This window comes from Penicillium chrysogenum (genome assembly GCF_028827035.1).
Source record: "Penicillium chrysogenum strain IBT 35668 chromosome Unknown utg000004l_segment0_segment0, whole genome shotgun sequence".
Lineage (NCBI taxonomy): Eukaryota > Fungi > Ascomycota > Eurotiomycetes > Eurotiales > Aspergillaceae > Penicillium > Penicillium chrysogenum.
The window spans coordinates 52618-68495 of record NW_026622752.1 but is presented as its reverse complement, the minus strand read 5'-3'; the positions used below and the strand labels follow the sequence as shown (position 1 = coordinate 68495).

Genomic DNA, 15878 nt, shown 5'->3' with positions numbered 1-15878 from the left:
TTTGATACTCGGTGTTAATACTCACCTTCTAAAGGCATTCGCCAGTATTAGAAAGCTAAGTGATATTGGGTAAGAGACTGTCATTTGCATTCTTGCTACTTCGAAAACATATTTTCTACTCTGCTTCCCAAAGACTCATCGTCTCGAATATTTACTGGAAGAGCTCCACGCAATCGAAGATCTATTGAGACGGGTAAGCTTCCATCGAAATGACGAGATGATCAGAAAAAATACTCACAAAGTTCGGGCTCAGGAATTTGTCTCCAGAGCTACCAGAAGCAACACTGATGGTTATCTAAGCCGCATTAGCCTCCCGAGGTCGTATCATCTGACTATGTTCAAAATGTCCTTACAGTGTTAGAACCAGCGACGATAGTCCCAGCCGGAATTGAAACATCGTAAACCTCGCCCAGACCTCTGTACGCGCCGCGGGTCACACCGCGGGAGTTGAGGTTAGTCGGGGCAGCTGGAGTGGGACCAGAGTAGCTGTTGACCTATGTAAAGCGTTAGCTGGATGCCAATAGCCGGAAGATGCCGCATGTGGCTTGAACATACCTTAACCTGGGGCCGGCCAGAGGCAAAGGCAAGTGTTGTGCCAATTCTCAGTGTCGCAGCTCCCGTCTGATCCGAGCTTGCCGTGAATTTAATTGTCACAGGCGAATTCACCGATTTGAAGAGAGCCATGGGGAAAGACGAGACCTTAGAGGTGCCTACTGTGTAGGTGGCTGGGGACCAGGAAGACATGCGGCTGTCGGAGGGATGCATGCGGAGCTGGTTTGCCGCGTTGAGGAAGCCGTTTGGTCTATGAGCAGTCAATATTAGAACGATTGTGTGGACCTGAAATCAATCCACTTACGTCCCATCCCAGTCTCCAATCCTGAAGATCGTTGCTCCGGTCTTCACGGAGCCGGAGATGCTCTTCGATGTGGTCTTTCCGGCGGTGACGGTCACCTCCGAGGTAGCAACGGGATATTCACCCTGATAGTATACCATGGTGTAAGTACCGGGCTTCATGGCGGGGGAGGTGAAATCCCCGGAAGACGAAGCATAGGTCCAGTACTGTGCGGCATCGTTGTGCCTGTCTTTGCTTTAGATATTTTCTTATCCTGTTGTAATGTTCATTGGACTTACCAGTGAACCACCCATTTGAAAGCCGAGTCAGCCCCGGACGCAGTGCCCTTAACATAGCCTCTTGCAGATGTGGGGACGTATCCTTTGATGTCGAGGTCGGCAAAGAACGATGTGTCAAGTTTGGAACTGGGGGTACCGCTCCGGCTGAAGGTCATCGAGTACGGACCGTGCAGGCCCTGGCGGAAGTCTTCGGTCTTAACGTGTCCGGAGTTCTGTACAGAGTAAGCAGCCGTTATTCGATATTAGTGGAGCCTCAGTATGTTACATACCATGTACCAGTAGAGACCAGTGTAAGAGCCAACATTGTTGGTGTTGATATCCCTGTCGCATATTAGCTTGGATCAAGTCATGCTGACCGAGAAGCTTACCGTTGGAAAGGACCGCCAGAAGACGTCTCGTATTGATTCAGGATCATGCACACGCGGTGTGCGCTTCCAGAGACACCTGTCTGTGTTATGATCAGTCGCAATTAAACAGGGTAGAGGTGTTCTTACAGTGGATGTTGTCATCAATAAACCGTTGACTAGAGTAGAACTTGCTTCGAGTTTCTCCATCCACCAAGAACTTATATGTGTTAGCTATAGTTATTTGTACCAATAAGAAAAAAAGGCTCCAGGGGAAACTTACCACATCCTCGCCCTCAATAACAGTACCACCGGCAATAGTGGAGACGTCGCCGAATGGCTCTTCATTGGGAAGCAGGTCTGCGTTTAGGCGCGCGATGTATCGAAGTTCTCCAATACTGGGCTCTGAGAAAGATAATGAGTACAGACGTCACACTTGGACACGGAGAAAGCTAACCTTCAGTTGTGTATGTCGCCATGTGGATGGTGGAATCTCCTTTGCGGACAACATAGTAATGTGTCAAGGTGGACGTTTCGCAGGTCACCTTGATATAGTCGCCTATATTGATCAGGTAATTTTCCAATAAGCATCCTGTTCCTCACTCACCACTCTGAGTCGCAGACACCGTTGCGCTACCAAGACTCGATCCGATATGAGACCCAGTCGACTGGTATTGAAGCTCAGCTGCATAGTAATTGATCGAAGTAATGTCACAGCTTGACCGGCTGACAGTGAACTTGAGAGGATTTGAGGAGCCAGCATCGATTACGTAGGAATCAGAGCTAGTCGTGATTCCGAAGGCCGCAGATGCCTGCTTAGCCAAAAGGGCCAGCGAAGCAATGGCCACGGACTTGAAAAACATCATGTCCAACGTGCGCTATAGGGAAACTTGCTGGTGTCCAGAATAGACGATGAAGGGCAGACAAGCAGCATATTATAGGCCGCGAACTTTTGTTTCTCAATGTGAAACGCTGCATGCTGCATGTTGGGGGGGGGTGGAGATTGGATAGGTAGCTGGAGCTTCATTCCACCATAGTCCGTGACTTTACTCGTAGTTCCACCAATGCGTGGCGTTTCTGGCTCCTTGGCAGCTGGATGATTTCCGTTCCAGGAACGGACAGTCTGCAGACTCGACGGAAAGGTCCAAAAATAAGCACAAGCCAGCTTCTGGAGATTCCCCGTCCATAGTTAGCCTTGCCAAGACCCCCTGTAACTCCGTGTGGGGTGATGGCTGTTTCAATGCCAGGGGGCGCACTAATGGAAGAATCAGATCTTTGAGACATCTTGGTGCTTGGATGAATTCTTCACCTAAGTAGGTAAATTTCCCGGTCACTTTAATCCGATGGAAAAGAATCATTCCAGTTTCCGAAGTGCGGACGACCTTCTCCCGAAAGGCCGAGACTACGGGAAATTGAATATTATCTGGGACCTGTTTAGTGCATTCATCAAAGCTTTCAAATGGAAAAGAGAAAGAAAAGAAAAGAGGGGCTGACTGGATATGTATTGAACATCTTGAATGCACAGAAGCCAGCCCAAAGTAGACATGCCCCGAAATTTACTCGGTCCATACCATCGTAGACATTTCCCTTGCATCCTACAAATGGAGGAAATTCGGGAGATCGGGAAGTAAACCATGGTATTATGAAAGGGCCACAAATATTTACTACATGGAGGTATCGACTGCTCGAGGAAGACCAACCTTGGAAATATTGAAATGAATCCCAGCGATCATACACATAATCAACAAAGGAGTGTGAGCTCACCGAGATATTGGATGACACAAAATAAACTGTTACAAAGTAGTCAAAATAGCAGAAGCCCCAAATAACAATAGATCACAGCCTAGCATTTCCAAAAGAAGCATATTCATCCCGAAGAGAAAGCAAGGCTGGACCACACAGGTTGGTCAAACATGCTCGGAAGCACGCTAGTTAACGGAAGAGTAAGCTGATATTCTAATATGAAACCGCCAGGAAAGAACTTGGCCCGGAACTTACATGCCTTTCTCCGAGGATGTCCGCTCTGGTACAGAGCAAGGCAACCAGCCTTACCAGGCACACTCGGGGCTTAGCGCAAGTGGTTTCATTGGCCGTCCTTCGAGTCCACACCCGAGAATATCAGGCGAGGCATCTGGAATTGGGGTTGCCATAACAATGCTGCATAGAGCGAGGATGCTGCCAAGTTGGAAGTACTTCATCGTGCGTAGAAATGTAGAATGCGGTGAAATGTTCAAAGATAGGAGCCGTTCGTCTCTTTATTTGTATTTCTAATGGGCACAAAAGTGGCAATATTTTATAAATAAGCATTAGGACCTTTCTTTGTGAGATTTCCTATTCAGACGAGGATAATTATCTATTGGGTAACCTTTATAGGTCGAGATCAGCGTTCTGTGTATCCTGATCTCTGCGATAACATGGGGTTGATTGGATGAAATGAAATCGCAATCTGTTCTATGTTGTGTTAACAAAGAACAATATCACGTTGCTAAGGGCAAATCCAGCGCGAATCCTTGACATGCTGTTACGCTTCCTGACGTCTTCCTGCCGAAAATGGGGCTCAATAGACTCAGCTGATAGATGCGGTATCAACATGTCTATCAATTATTTCCCTTCCGGGTAGCGTCATATTAATAAAGGGCTAAGCTTTTGTTTCCTTTTGATTGGCAGACCTCACTGGTTTCACCGTAGTTGGCGAATATTCATTCGAAGGTTCAGGACTAATATACGCTTGTTTCGAATTCATATACTGTACTAAAAATAGTCAGCTACTTATGCGGCTTGGTCAACTTCTTTTTGATACTATTCCTTGTAGTCGTTTGAGGTCTTTCTAAGAATACATTATGAAATATCATCCATATCCAGCCGTTCCTAACATAACTGTCCGTTGCATGCTCACAGCTCCAAAATTCTCCGCATGCCAGAGTTCCCAATGACGTAACCTCCTCCTAGTCTGAATGCCCCTGGGCCCTCCAATTTTGCTTCGTAGCGTCCCATCGCCATTTCTGTCAAGAACGACCCTAGGTCCTCCGTTGGAGAATGCATCGACTTCACAAAGCAGCGTATCCCCGGGGCAAGCAAAGCCAATCCAAGTTTTGGGACTATGCCAGTCGCTCCACTTGACGGAATATACGGTTTGATGGCATCGTGCGTCGCAGGATCAACAAATGCAGGCCTCACACTATCGGCCCGGAAGGTCGGCTTTGACTCTGATAGTGTTCCAAGAAGCTTCTCGGTGTTGCCCTTTACTCTCGCAAAAATTGGTGAGAATCGTCCAGGAGTCTGGGTGGCCCCTTCACCAGATACATGGATGAATCGGAAAGGATGGTTTGATGGCTTGATTGTGGAAAACGCATTGGCAGCTGCCAGGGTGTAATCCTTGGTTATCTTAACATACTGCCTGTTAATCGTTAGTTTTGATATCCATGTAACAAAGGGAGAGGTATCTTGTACTCTTCGGTGACGTTAGTCTGGCTTGTTCCTAGGGCCCAAACACATCCATCTGCATCTTTCAATTGATCGAGCAGTTCTGGCTTGTATGATTCAAAGTCTGTGTGGGTAATGACGCGCACACGTGGGTCTTTTGCATCTTCTGTCATTCGCACGGGGCTTCTGCTTAGGATCGAGATCTTGGAGACTGCGGTGTTTCTGAGCATGGCGTCGAGCACTGAAGACCCGACTAGCCCGGTTGCCCCCGTGAGAATAAGATGCATTTGGAAATCGTTGGTATTGATGGTCGAACTTGAAGCAAGAGCGAGTAAACCTCGATTATTATATATATCTCCAATTTATTTAGTCCGTTCCGAATGCCTAAGTCCGTGAGAACCCAATGTTTATGTCCATGAGCATGCGGCTGATGCTGACAGCGCGCTAACCATATCCGGTTAGTATATAGAGTCCAGCTGGTGTTTCACGAGTGCTAATTGGCTGGACTTTACAATGACCCCACAATACCTTAACCCCATTTGGATGAAGGGACGGAGATAGACGCTCACTATTATTGACACAATTGTCACCTCAGGAGCGCTCCGTAAAAGTTCAAGATTGTCGCTTTGGGAAGTGAAATACCAAGGCCGGTACTCGTACCCTTCCTAAGATCTTGCTTCCTTCCCCGTGCCTTCCTCTTTGACTGTCTCATCCTGCCTTCCCCTAGAGTCATCCCCCCTCCCCAATGCCACAACCCGATCTATCAACCGTGGCAGCTCGAAGAGCAGTGAGTCCGAAACAAGCGACATGGTTTCTGAATCACTTTATGGAGTAGCATGCTCAGTGGTGGCTGTGAGTAAAATCACAGGGGGAACCTTCACTCTGCTTTTTCCGAGGCGAATGTTATCCACTGACAATCACATCCCTGAAGAGCCCTGGAGATTTCTACCTAGGTTGGTCTGGAACCTTCCAGACCTGACACATGATTGGTCCAAGCACACTATCAATATAGGCGCATAATGCCTGGCGATAAAGGGATACGCTCTAAGTCTTTTGGAGCTAGCAGATATTAGGCCCGAACTCCGAACTCCGACTTTTCAATGTGACGCTGACCGACAGCAATTATAAAAGGAGCTTTGCAATTGTTGCCATTGTCCCTACTTACATGTACGCAATAGAAAAATCTCATTTATCACTGAAATGTGGAAATTTTGGCTTTCCGCCCTAATCAGCGTGGGCCATGCCTCGCAAACCGTGCTCCGACCAGAGCCCTTGGCGAACTTCACCACCTTTCGAAGTACAAATTCACTCCATTCAATACGCATCCGACAACAAGATGAATCTATCTGTGCCGCAGGCTCCGCACAGTATACAGGATGGCTAGATATTGGCCCGAAGCATTTGTTCTTTTGGTACTTCGAAAGTCAGAATGATCCCGTCGCTGACCCACTAACGTTGTGGATGAATGGTGGGCCCGGGAGCTCGAGTATGATGGGCCTGTTCCAAGAAAACGGGCCATGTCTCATAAACGAACACGGGAATGGAACCGTTCACAACCCTTGGGGTTGGTCTCGAAACTCCTCATTACTTTTCGTGGACCAGCCAGCCGATGTGGGCTGGTCGTATATTGACGAGGGGTACGAGGTCGCGCACGATTCCCAAGAGGCCGCGGTTGACATGCACCGTTTTCTCCAAATTTTCGTATCTGAGATTTTCCCCCACAAACGCTTCTCAGATTTCCATCTCTCCGGTGAATCTTATGCAGTAAGGCTCGCCCCGCCCCGTGTCACTTTGCGCGCACCACTGATACCTCCAGGGAAAATACATCCCCTATCTCGGGGCTGAGATTGTGACTCGCAATCAACTATACCCTTCAGAGCCTCAGATCAACCTCAAGTCATGCCTGATAGGGAATGGTTTCATGTCATCCAAGGACATCACCTTCGGATATTGGGAGACGCTTTGCACGACCAATCCCGGCATTTCCACGCCCGTGTTCAACCAGACACGATGCGATATTATAGCTGCTAACATGCCGCGATGCATGGAAGTCTACGATACTTGCGCCAAAGGTCCTGATCTTGCGATCTGCACGGCTGCGTATTCCGTTTGCTATAAAGGGATCATTGGTTTGTACGAGGACGAGAGCAAGAAGGGAGGCCGTAACCGCTTCGACAGTAAGTCCTTCTTATCAGTATACTATCAAGGGGTGACTATAATTAACGCAAGGAAATCAACAGTCACAGCCCCGTGTTATATTGATGAGATATGCTACAAAGAAGCTGCTTATATCGAGCAGTATCTGAACTCCCCTACGGTCCGGGAGGCACTCTCGCCACCGGAAGGGGCTAAGGAGTACGGAATTCAGTCCAGCGCCGTGGTTGACGCCTTTGCGACAACGCCGGAGGCGATGACATCTTCATCCGACCATATCATCTTCCTCCTTGCTAGTGGAGTGCATTTCCTGGCCTACCAAGGAAACCTTGACTTAGCTTGCAACACGGCGGGAAACTTGCGGTGGGCTAACTCGCTTGCCTGGAAGGGACAGACTGAATTTACATCGAAGCCACTGCTTCCTTGGACATCAAATGTCGCGGGACGTAACGAAACGGTTGGCACCGCGAAAGAGGTGTGTGTGCAGTTGGACGGCCAAGCAGAGGCATCGCGTTTTGCATTTGTGACGGTTAACGGGGCGGGTCATTTAGTAAGTCTCACAATTCAGACATGTTAATCTGAGTACATGCTGATGGTTATAATAGCTTCCTCAGGATCGCGGCGATGTGGCGTTTGACATTTTGACACGATGGATTGCGGGCCATTCCTTCGCTTAATCCTGGAATTATGGTCCATGGAGGTGCTTTTATCAGCGTAGTCCTCGGAAGATGGAGTAGCTGCTGCGCTATCCCTTAACGAAGAGAGCCAGGGTGCACCCCTGATGCTCGTCCAAGCGCTGTTGTAACATACGGTCTACATTATGGTCCCCGAATTGAAATAAACAAGGGTAGTTGGCCGCTCATGGCCTCTGTCCTTGGCGACGAAGGGCTTCAATAAACCGGTTTATGTGGCTCAAGATAATATAAGGGATGTTATATGTAAGAAAGGTCAACTGCCTAACGCGCAGTATATCCGCCGTCGACCGGAAGACAAACTCCAGTCACCCAGCTGGCGTCATCACTTGCCAGCACAACAGCCATGCGGGCAATATCCTCCGGCATTCCAGGTCCTTTCAGCGGATGGCGCCTTTTCAGGTCTTCCCACGAAGTCAAGTTAGTAGTTGTCTCCTTGAAGATAGCCGTTTGTGTGTCTAAGCATTTGTCAGTGAGAATTTGGACGGTCAAATTAGCTGGCTTACAGCCAGGACAAATGGCATTGATATGAATGTTATCCGGCGCGTAATCCAGAGCCATCTGCCTCGTGAGATTACTCACAGCACCCTTTGATGCACAGTACGATGCTGACTTCAAGTATCAGCTTAGACCCAAGGGCCGAGGAGTTAGACTCACGATTCTCCGGCCCACCAATCATACCCATAATGGAAGAGATGTTGATGATCCAGCCCCGGTCGCCGGAAGAATGTGGTTCCTGCGCTAACATTTGAGTTAGAGCATACTTACAGCCCAGGAACACAGACTTGGCGTTAACACGAATTGTTGTATCCCAGGTCGCCTCGTCAGTCAGATGGAGTACAGCAGGTGTCTGTGCCTCGATGCTGATGCCAGCATTGTTGACCAAACTAAGCGAAGTCATCAGATGTGTTGCTTGAGATCTTCTTGTTGGGGTTCCGTACATGTCAACTCGTCCGTATTCTCTCACAGCGACCTGGACCAGGTTCTCCATCTGCGTTGCGTCGCCCACGTCCGTCCGCACAAAGGTCGCCTCCCCACCGTCTCTGATAACCAGATCGTGTGTGGTGATACCAACCTCTTCTTGGGATCGCGCGGTTGGTACCAGATCAGCGCAGACCACTTTTGCACCCTCTTGGGCATAGCGGATAGCGATCGCTCGTCCTAGGCCGGATGAGGACCCAGTGACTATGGCTACTTTCTCTTGCAAGCGACATGATCGTGACATGGTTAGATTTTTCTTTGCTCACTAGATGGCGGTCATTTAGGAAGAGATGATAATGAGAAAAGAGGGGGTATTGTTTGTGTCAGACGCCATGGCGTTATACGCTGGCAGGTCATAGAGTTGGAAACTGGGCCGAGGTGCTGGACGCCAGTTACCCTTAATAGAGCAAGGTTGACGTTCCTAGTTCTAGCAGATTGACAGACTCTGCAGACAGAACCTTGGAAATATTCGCAGATCGGGCCGAGTCCAATTTGCATAACTGAGAAACCTGGTGAAAAGCGATAGGATGGGACTTGATATAGGCGGAAGGCGAGCCGAGGGGCCGCGTTTTACCTTCCCTTTTGGGACGCAAGGGGGTCTTTCTTTCTCTCGGCCAAATGTGTTCTGAGTGTGGTTTTATCTATTGTCATTACTCGGAACAGTGATGGGTTCGAAGGTTCCAAGGTTGATAGTTGGGTATAATATACGATGTATACATATATGCCTGCCCTGTACTCCGTACCGCCGTGTCCATTGTCTACAAGACAGGAATAAACCTCACATAGAATAGATGGCATGCTTGTATTAGACTCAGAGAACGAATAAATACTTCGTGGAATACCTAAATCTAGATTATGCTAAATTAGAGCCTAAGTTAGACGACCTGTCTATATATTACGATACCCGTGGCTCTAGTCACCACACCGATCTAGCACAAACCCACGCAGTATTCATCATGGCAACATTGTACAACTATTGCTCTGGTTTGGTTTGGTATATTCCACAGAGCAACCGCTCATGTCACATGATGACTTGAAGGGGAAAAAGAGGAAAAGAGGGGGAGGAGCCAACTGCCCATCTGGACAGTTGACGGGGCGCCCGGAACTCCGAGAAGAAAAACGTGTGGAATAAATCCTTCCAAGTCAATTCAAGCCACATGTGTATTTCCACGATGAGCGCAAAATTGGACTTTTTTCCCCACCTAACTCTACGTAGGTCGACATTCCAGATCAACATTCCACAACTCCTACCGTTTCCAGACATGATTGTGAGAGCCCGAGACAAAACAATGTCATGAATTGAGTACGGAGTAGAGAAATGGGCAAGCTAATTAAACAATTAGCTCACAACAATACTAAGCCCCGGCTATTGTTCGGAGTCCGGTTGATCGTTGCTTTTCTCCATGGCCAATGGTCGACTTGCCTTTCACACCCGGTCTCGGGATCCACCGGGTATAGGACAAGGACATCGCGTGGTGCCTGTTTTTAGGTGAAACCAGATGCGGAAGTGTGTTTCTATGTTGTAAATCTCACAGGAACTCAATTAATCGAATTCTATGGACATCGCGGATCTCAGGATTTCATCGCTGAATCTGTCGCATTCCTGCCTAATCCGGAAGTGATAGTCAGTATTGAGCTAGCAGGGAGTAACTACTTCACTAATGCAATGCACAATTAATTGACCGCAGGAAAGGCTCGATAACTGTAAAAGCGGGGGTAAATGTGGTAACTGCCCAATTAATTCGAGACATACAGCTCAAATTGTGCTAGGTAGGTTACATTTAACTCCAGAAATGCCTAGAAATTAGATTGTCACTTCCCCTGGTCATTCACTCACTGGCCGCACGCGACGGTCATGTCTTAGGTGTGCCTGACGATGTCCACTCATGATCCTATCAGGTCCGAATCCACAATCCATCTGATGTTCCAGATGACTGCAGCCTTGTCACAAACGCAACCATATTGTTCTTATCATATTGTTCTCGGGGTACATTTATTACCCCGATTTTGCATTTTCCCAGTTGTTACCTATCTCTGTAATGCATATATATTCCATAAGAGACCCAGCAGTGAGATAATCCAAATCTGTTCTATATCCGTGTATCCTAGGCTGGGGGATTGAGAGACTGCCAAGGCACTCTCAGTATGCATTTCTCAACTGTGGTTAAGGGGATTGCAACCCTGACTGCGCTGTCCGGTACAGCTGCAGGAATTGTCACATCGCAGTTCAAGCGGGATCTGAAGCTTTCCGCTGAGCTGGGGATTCATCCAGATACCCTGCTCGGTCAAAAGACCACGGTGCATGACGTTACCAACTCCCAGCTTGATGAGACCATTGAGGCAGAGTATGTTTCGGTATGTGTCTATGCTTCCCAATGCCGAAGATGGTGATAAATGCTGACAATTTATAGATCCCAATTGACCACAGCAACTCTTCGGTTGGCCACTATCGGAACCGCTATTGGGTATCCGAAGAGCATTACAAGGAGGGCGGACCGATCTTCGTGTTTGATGTGGGCGAATCAACCGCGGAGCCTGCGGGGCAAACCTATCTAAGCAATTCGAGCACGTTCTTTTACCAGTTGGTTAAAGAGTTCGGTGGAATTGGTATCGTTTGGGAGCACCGGTTTGTGTCCCCTCCCCAGTGAAAGCCCGGGCTCAACTAACCAAAACCAGGTACTATGGGGATTCTCTTCCCTACAACGTCAGCCTGGATATGGAGCCTGAACATCTCCAGTATCTCAACAATAAGCAGGCTCTGGCAGACATACCATACTTTGCGGCCCAATTCACTCGCCAAGATTACAGCGATGTGGACCTGACTCCAGCTGGAACACCATGGGTCATGGTCGGAGGCTCGTACGCTGGCATGCGCGCGGCGTTTACCCGTCAATCGTATCCCGATACTATTTACGCTGCTTTCGCTTCGTCCGCCCCCGTCGAAGCACGAATCGACATGAGTGTCTATTTTGACCAGGTGTATGACGGCATGGTTACATATGGACACTTGAACTGCACCAGGGACATCAAGGCCGCACTGGAGTATATCGACGAGCAACTCTCCAAGAGCGAATCGGCCGCAGCGGCCATCAAGCGGGAATTCTTCGGTGAAGGCGCCGAAAAGAACAGCAACGGAGATTTCACCGCCGCACTCGTGACGATTTACAACTTTTTCCAGTCTTACGGTATGGGAGGTGGTGTGGGCAGCCTGGAGTCATTCTGCGAACACATGGAGACCGACCCGAAGACTAGCGCAGCGGCACCCTCTGAAGGATTCGCTCCGACCCGGGGGAAGAAGTATGTCGCGGAGCGATATGCGTCATGGCCGGTTTTCACACAGGTAGTCAATATGAATATGAAGACCAACTGCAAAAAGCTTGAAACCAGCGAACCGCTCGAGTGCGATCTGAGACCACCATCCGCCAATCCAGACACCATCAGCTGGACATGGCAGTACTGCACTGAATGGGGATACTTCCAAACCAATAACTTCGGAGCTCACTCGTTGCTGTCAAAATACCAGACCCTCGAATATGCACAGGAATATTGCAACAGATTCTTCCCGGAGGCTGTTGCGAAGGGTCTGTTCCCCAAACACCCGCAGACCGAGGCGACCAATGCGGAGACCGGCGGATGGTCTATTCGTCCGTCCAACGTTTACTGGAGCGGCGGCCAGTTTGATCCGTGGCGGACTTTGTCTCCCCTCGCGAAGACACGGTTAGGCCCACAGGGTGTGACTCTGACGACAGAGATCCCCAAGTGCAATGTGGAGACGGAGGAAAATACGATCTTCGGCTACATCATGCAGAAGGCGGAGCACTGCTTTGATTTCCACACGGCCTTTGTACCTGGGGCGATTTCTCGGGGATATTTTCAAACGGCATTGAAAGAGTGGCTTGGATGTTTCAAAGCCAAGACTCGTTAAACCTTGACAAATGTTCAACGTTCAACGGATATCGTGACTCATTTTGACTTTGGATTTTCTCCTTTTGACACTATTCCCCTTTCGTATCAGCTTGCGATCCTCCCCGTCTTTTCTCACGTGGAGCTCTACCGAGGCCATGGACATATAGCATTCTGTGAATTAAATTTCCATCTCACATATTTAATTGCTCGTTTCCTTTCAATTCTTTCAGTTCATGGAGATAACAGACAAAATGTTGTTCAGCCCTGCAGTTACCTTGGTTGGTACGCTGTCTGTGGCCTTCTTGGTCGTACGCTACTTCGCACAACTACATCACCACCGTAAACAATCAAAAGCCTTACACTGCAAGCCTGCCCGTTCGGGCTCCTCGGGGTTCTTCGGTATTCCAGGTTTTATTCGCTTGAGCAAGGCTGTCCGCGAAAAGCGCTGGATCGAGCATCTCTACAACGAATATGCTGTCTATGGAAATACCTACAAACAGACATTCCTGTCTCGCAATCTAATCACCACTATCGAGCCTGAAAATGTCAAGGCAATTCTCGCTACCCAATTCAAAGATTTTTCTCTTGGAACACGACACCAGCAATTCTACCCACTCCTGGGCGATGGCATCTTCACTCTCGATGGTGTGGGGTGGTCTCATGCGCGCGGATTATTACGCCCGCAGTTCACTAGGGACCAAGTAAACTTTCCGATATGTCGGATTGCACGACACTTCATTGACACAAGATACAGGTCGCCGATCTTTCTATGTTGGATGACCACATCTCCAACTTGATCGACCTTATCCCCAAGGACAGGAGCAGTTTCGACATCCAACGTTTATTTTTCCCTGCTGACCCTAGACTCGGCAACGCACTTCCTATTTGGGGAATCGGTAGGGTGCATGCTTCCCCCCTCGGGGAAGACAGGTGTGTTGGAAAAATGTGCCGTCGGTAGCGCACAAGGTTTCGCCAACGCCTTTGGAACCGCTCAGGATTATCTCGCTGCACGGAGTCGCGCCCAGGGCCTGTACTGGGTTGTCAATCCCAAGGAATTCCGCGAGGCAAGTCGACAGGTTCACGAAGTCGTCGATCACTATGTCAATCTCGCTCTCGAGTCGAAACGTAACCCCGAAAAAAAGACCGACGGTCGGTATATCTTCCTCGAAGCACTGGCGGCCGACACCGATGACCCAAAAATGCTGCGCGATAACATGCTCAATATTCTATTGGCTGGTCGCGATACCACGGCCAGTCTGCTAAGCTCGACGTTCTTCTACCTTTCGCGTCACCCTAACGTGTGGAACCGGCTGCGCCGCGAGATCGTGGAGGTGTTCGGAGACGCGAAGAACCCGCGGTCGGAAATGACTCAAACCAAGTTGAAGGATATCCCTTATCTGCGATATGTGTTGAACGAAGGTCAGTCGATGCTGTGGTCGATACTGGTACACTCTGTCAGTGAATACTTATCCAACTAACTCCAAAAAATCCAGTTCTTCGTCTCCAGCCTCCCGTCCCTGTCAACTTCCGCGTTTCGACAAAAGACACCTCCCTACCACTCGGCGGTGGCGTTGACCAGCAATCCCCGGTCTATATCAAGAAGGGTACGATGGTTGCCTACAGCGTCTACGCTATGCACCGCCGGACCGATCTATGGGGCAAGGACGCGACTTCCTTCCGGCCCGAGCGCTGGGAGGAAAATGCGAAGCATGGCTGGGAATACCTTCCTTTCAATGGCGGGCCGCGCATCTGTCTTGGACGTAAGTTGTGCAGATCCTCGTCTGTTCCCGGACGAAATTGAAGAACACTCCAAGTGACTGGCTAACAATTAATCACTTAGAACAATACGCTCTCACTGAGGCAAGCTACACCGTCGTTCGTCTGATGCAGCACTTCGATACCCTCGAAAACGCGGACCCCCATCCTCGACAGGAGCCTATTAAGCTATCTAACCTGACGATGTCGCATGATCTTGGCGTGCCTATTCGTTTGTACTCTTCGGATAAGATTTAGGCTTGTTGGCTCACCTTATGATTGGATGTGTGTATGGATATCTGGTTAGGATTATGCTTCGCTAGGATATTTGGAAGCGAGGTATATATTTTTCTAAGTATGGGATTGAACCAAATGAACCCAATTGAATGCTATGGTATGATCTGATCTATAGATGTTCATGTGGAGCCAGCGTTTATGCCTAAGGCGGGATATGGTCTTCCACCTTCCAGCATTCATCTTCCTTCCTCTCTCTCCCTCTCTCATCACCCAGATTCATGATTTCCTACCCAGCTTGCGTTTTCTACTAATTTTCTGCCCCGTGAGAACTGAACCTAGGCAACTTCCCGACGAAATACCCCATGTCCCGCCATATCAGCTGACAATTGCCAAATTGCCGCTATCATGCCGTCGCCTGCTCACACTCATCACACTCGCAGCAGGTGCCAGATACCTATTAACGTGAACCTTTTGCTAGAGAATCGCTATGCATTCTGCTTCTCAGGGCTGTAAAAAGCGTTAGTTAGCTGAGAATCCCAAGCTAAAGCGGGGTCCAACCCCCTTTGTCTTCACCTTTCCCTCTACAAACGTCGACAAGTGGACATTAAAATTTATGTCCTCTTCAACCTCCGATGGAAATGATCCAGTTCTGGTTGGCCTAGGTGATGTTCGCGGCTACAACGTGGACCATATCCTTCCCCTCCCTCCCACCGACATTGTTGAGATCAGGAACTGGCTTCAGCCAACCGCATATGACCTGGAGCGAAGTGAATACTCTACGCATCACCTCGCATATCTTGCGGGGACAGGAAAACGGCTCACCACCACAAAGCCTATCAACAATGGCACCAAGGGGACGAAAATGGCCTGTTGTGGGTCAAAGGTATTCCAGGATCCGGCAAGCCTGCCCTAGCTGCTTCAATCAGAATAGCCTAGGAGTACCAACAGCAGGGAATTCCCATTATGCGAATTAAATCACGTTGAGACTCCGCCGCTCCTCTGTACTTATGCTTTTCTCCTGCCTTCATTGTCGTAGAGTGGTAATGCCAACATGCTTTCCCTATATGGCGAATGACCATTATCCCAGCTATAACAGCGAGAAGAAAAGGACTTATAAGGCATTCAAAGTAGGTGAGTGGAACTGCCGATACGGGATGAAGATGAACCAAACGCGAGGTTAACATGCTACCTAGGTATAGTACCCGCTCACTGGTCCTTTTTCTTTTGTGGAGAAGTCTCTCCCCGGCCCAGCATT

General features: G+C 48.9%; 7 protein-coding genes across 7 annotated transcripts; 4 read left to right on the top strand and 3 right to left on the bottom strand.

The window, feature by feature from the left end:
* Positions 1-151: 151 nt before the first annotated feature.
* On the bottom strand, positions 152-2341 carry rglA (putative rhamnogalacturonase B; the record flags this gene model as incomplete). The annotated part of the gene is made up of 12 exons (XM_056711666.1): positions 152-181; positions 239-295; positions 354-494; positions 556-802; positions 857-1078; positions 1132-1343; positions 1401-1452; positions 1500-1575; positions 1626-1695; positions 1759-1880; positions 1933-2034; positions 2083-2341. 12 exons carry the CDS (start codon positions 2339-2341, stop codon positions 152-154), a joined length of 1590 nt encoding a protein of 529 aa, XP_056565381.1.
* A 2026-nt stretch (positions 2342-4367) lies between these two features.
* Positions 4368-5185, bottom strand: N7489_005915 (putative nucleoside-diphosphate-sugar epimerases; the record flags this gene model as incomplete). The annotated part of the gene is made up of 2 exons (XM_056711665.1): positions 4368-4872; positions 4926-5185. 2 exons carry the CDS (start codon positions 5183-5185, stop codon positions 4368-4370), a joined length of 765 nt encoding a protein of 254 aa, XP_056565380.1.
* Positions 5186-6098: 913 nt separating this feature from the next.
* On the top strand, positions 6099-7729 carry cp8 (putative carboxypeptidase Y; the record flags this gene model as incomplete). The annotated part of the gene is made up of 4 exons (XM_056711664.1): positions 6099-6662; positions 6715-7075; positions 7139-7602; positions 7658-7729. The coding sequence occupies 4 exons, from the start codon at positions 6099-6101 to the stop codon at positions 7727-7729; spliced, it is 1461 nt and encodes a 486-aa protein (XP_056565379.1).
* Positions 7730-8008: 279 nt separating this feature from the next.
* On the bottom strand, positions 8009-8969 carry N7489_005913 (SDR family NAD(P)-dependent oxidoreductase; the record flags this gene model as incomplete). The annotated part of the gene is made up of 4 exons (XM_056711663.1): positions 8009-8202; positions 8251-8352; positions 8402-8631; positions 8686-8969. The coding sequence occupies 4 exons, from the start codon at positions 8967-8969 to the stop codon at positions 8009-8011; spliced, it is 810 nt and encodes a 269-aa protein (XP_056565378.1).
* Positions 8970-10870: 1901 nt separating this feature from the next.
* N7489_005912 (putative serine peptidase, family S28) lies at positions 10871-12650 on the top strand (the record flags this gene model as incomplete). Its single annotated transcript, XM_056711662.1, has 3 exons — positions 10871-11080; positions 11137-11351; positions 11402-12650. The coding sequence occupies 3 exons, from the start codon at positions 10871-10873 to the stop codon at positions 12648-12650; spliced, it is 1674 nt and encodes a 557-aa protein (XP_056565377.1).
* A 232-nt stretch (positions 12651-12882) lies between these two features.
* Positions 12883-14644, top strand: N7489_005911 (cytochrome P450; the record flags this gene model as incomplete). Its single annotated transcript, XM_056711661.1, has 5 exons — positions 12883-13332; positions 13386-13470; positions 13496-14050; positions 14125-14391; positions 14472-14644. The coding sequence occupies 5 exons, from the start codon at positions 12883-12885 to the stop codon at positions 14642-14644; spliced, it is 1530 nt and encodes a 509-aa protein (XP_056565376.1).
* Positions 14645-15236: 592 nt separating this feature from the next.
* On the top strand, positions 15237-15536 carry N7489_005910 (uncharacterized protein; the record flags this gene model as incomplete). The annotated part of the gene is made up of 1 exon (XM_056711660.1): positions 15237-15536. One exon carries the CDS (start codon positions 15237-15239, stop codon positions 15534-15536), a length of 300 nt encoding a protein of 99 aa, XP_056565375.1.
* Between the last annotated feature and the right edge of the window lie 342 nt (positions 15537-15878).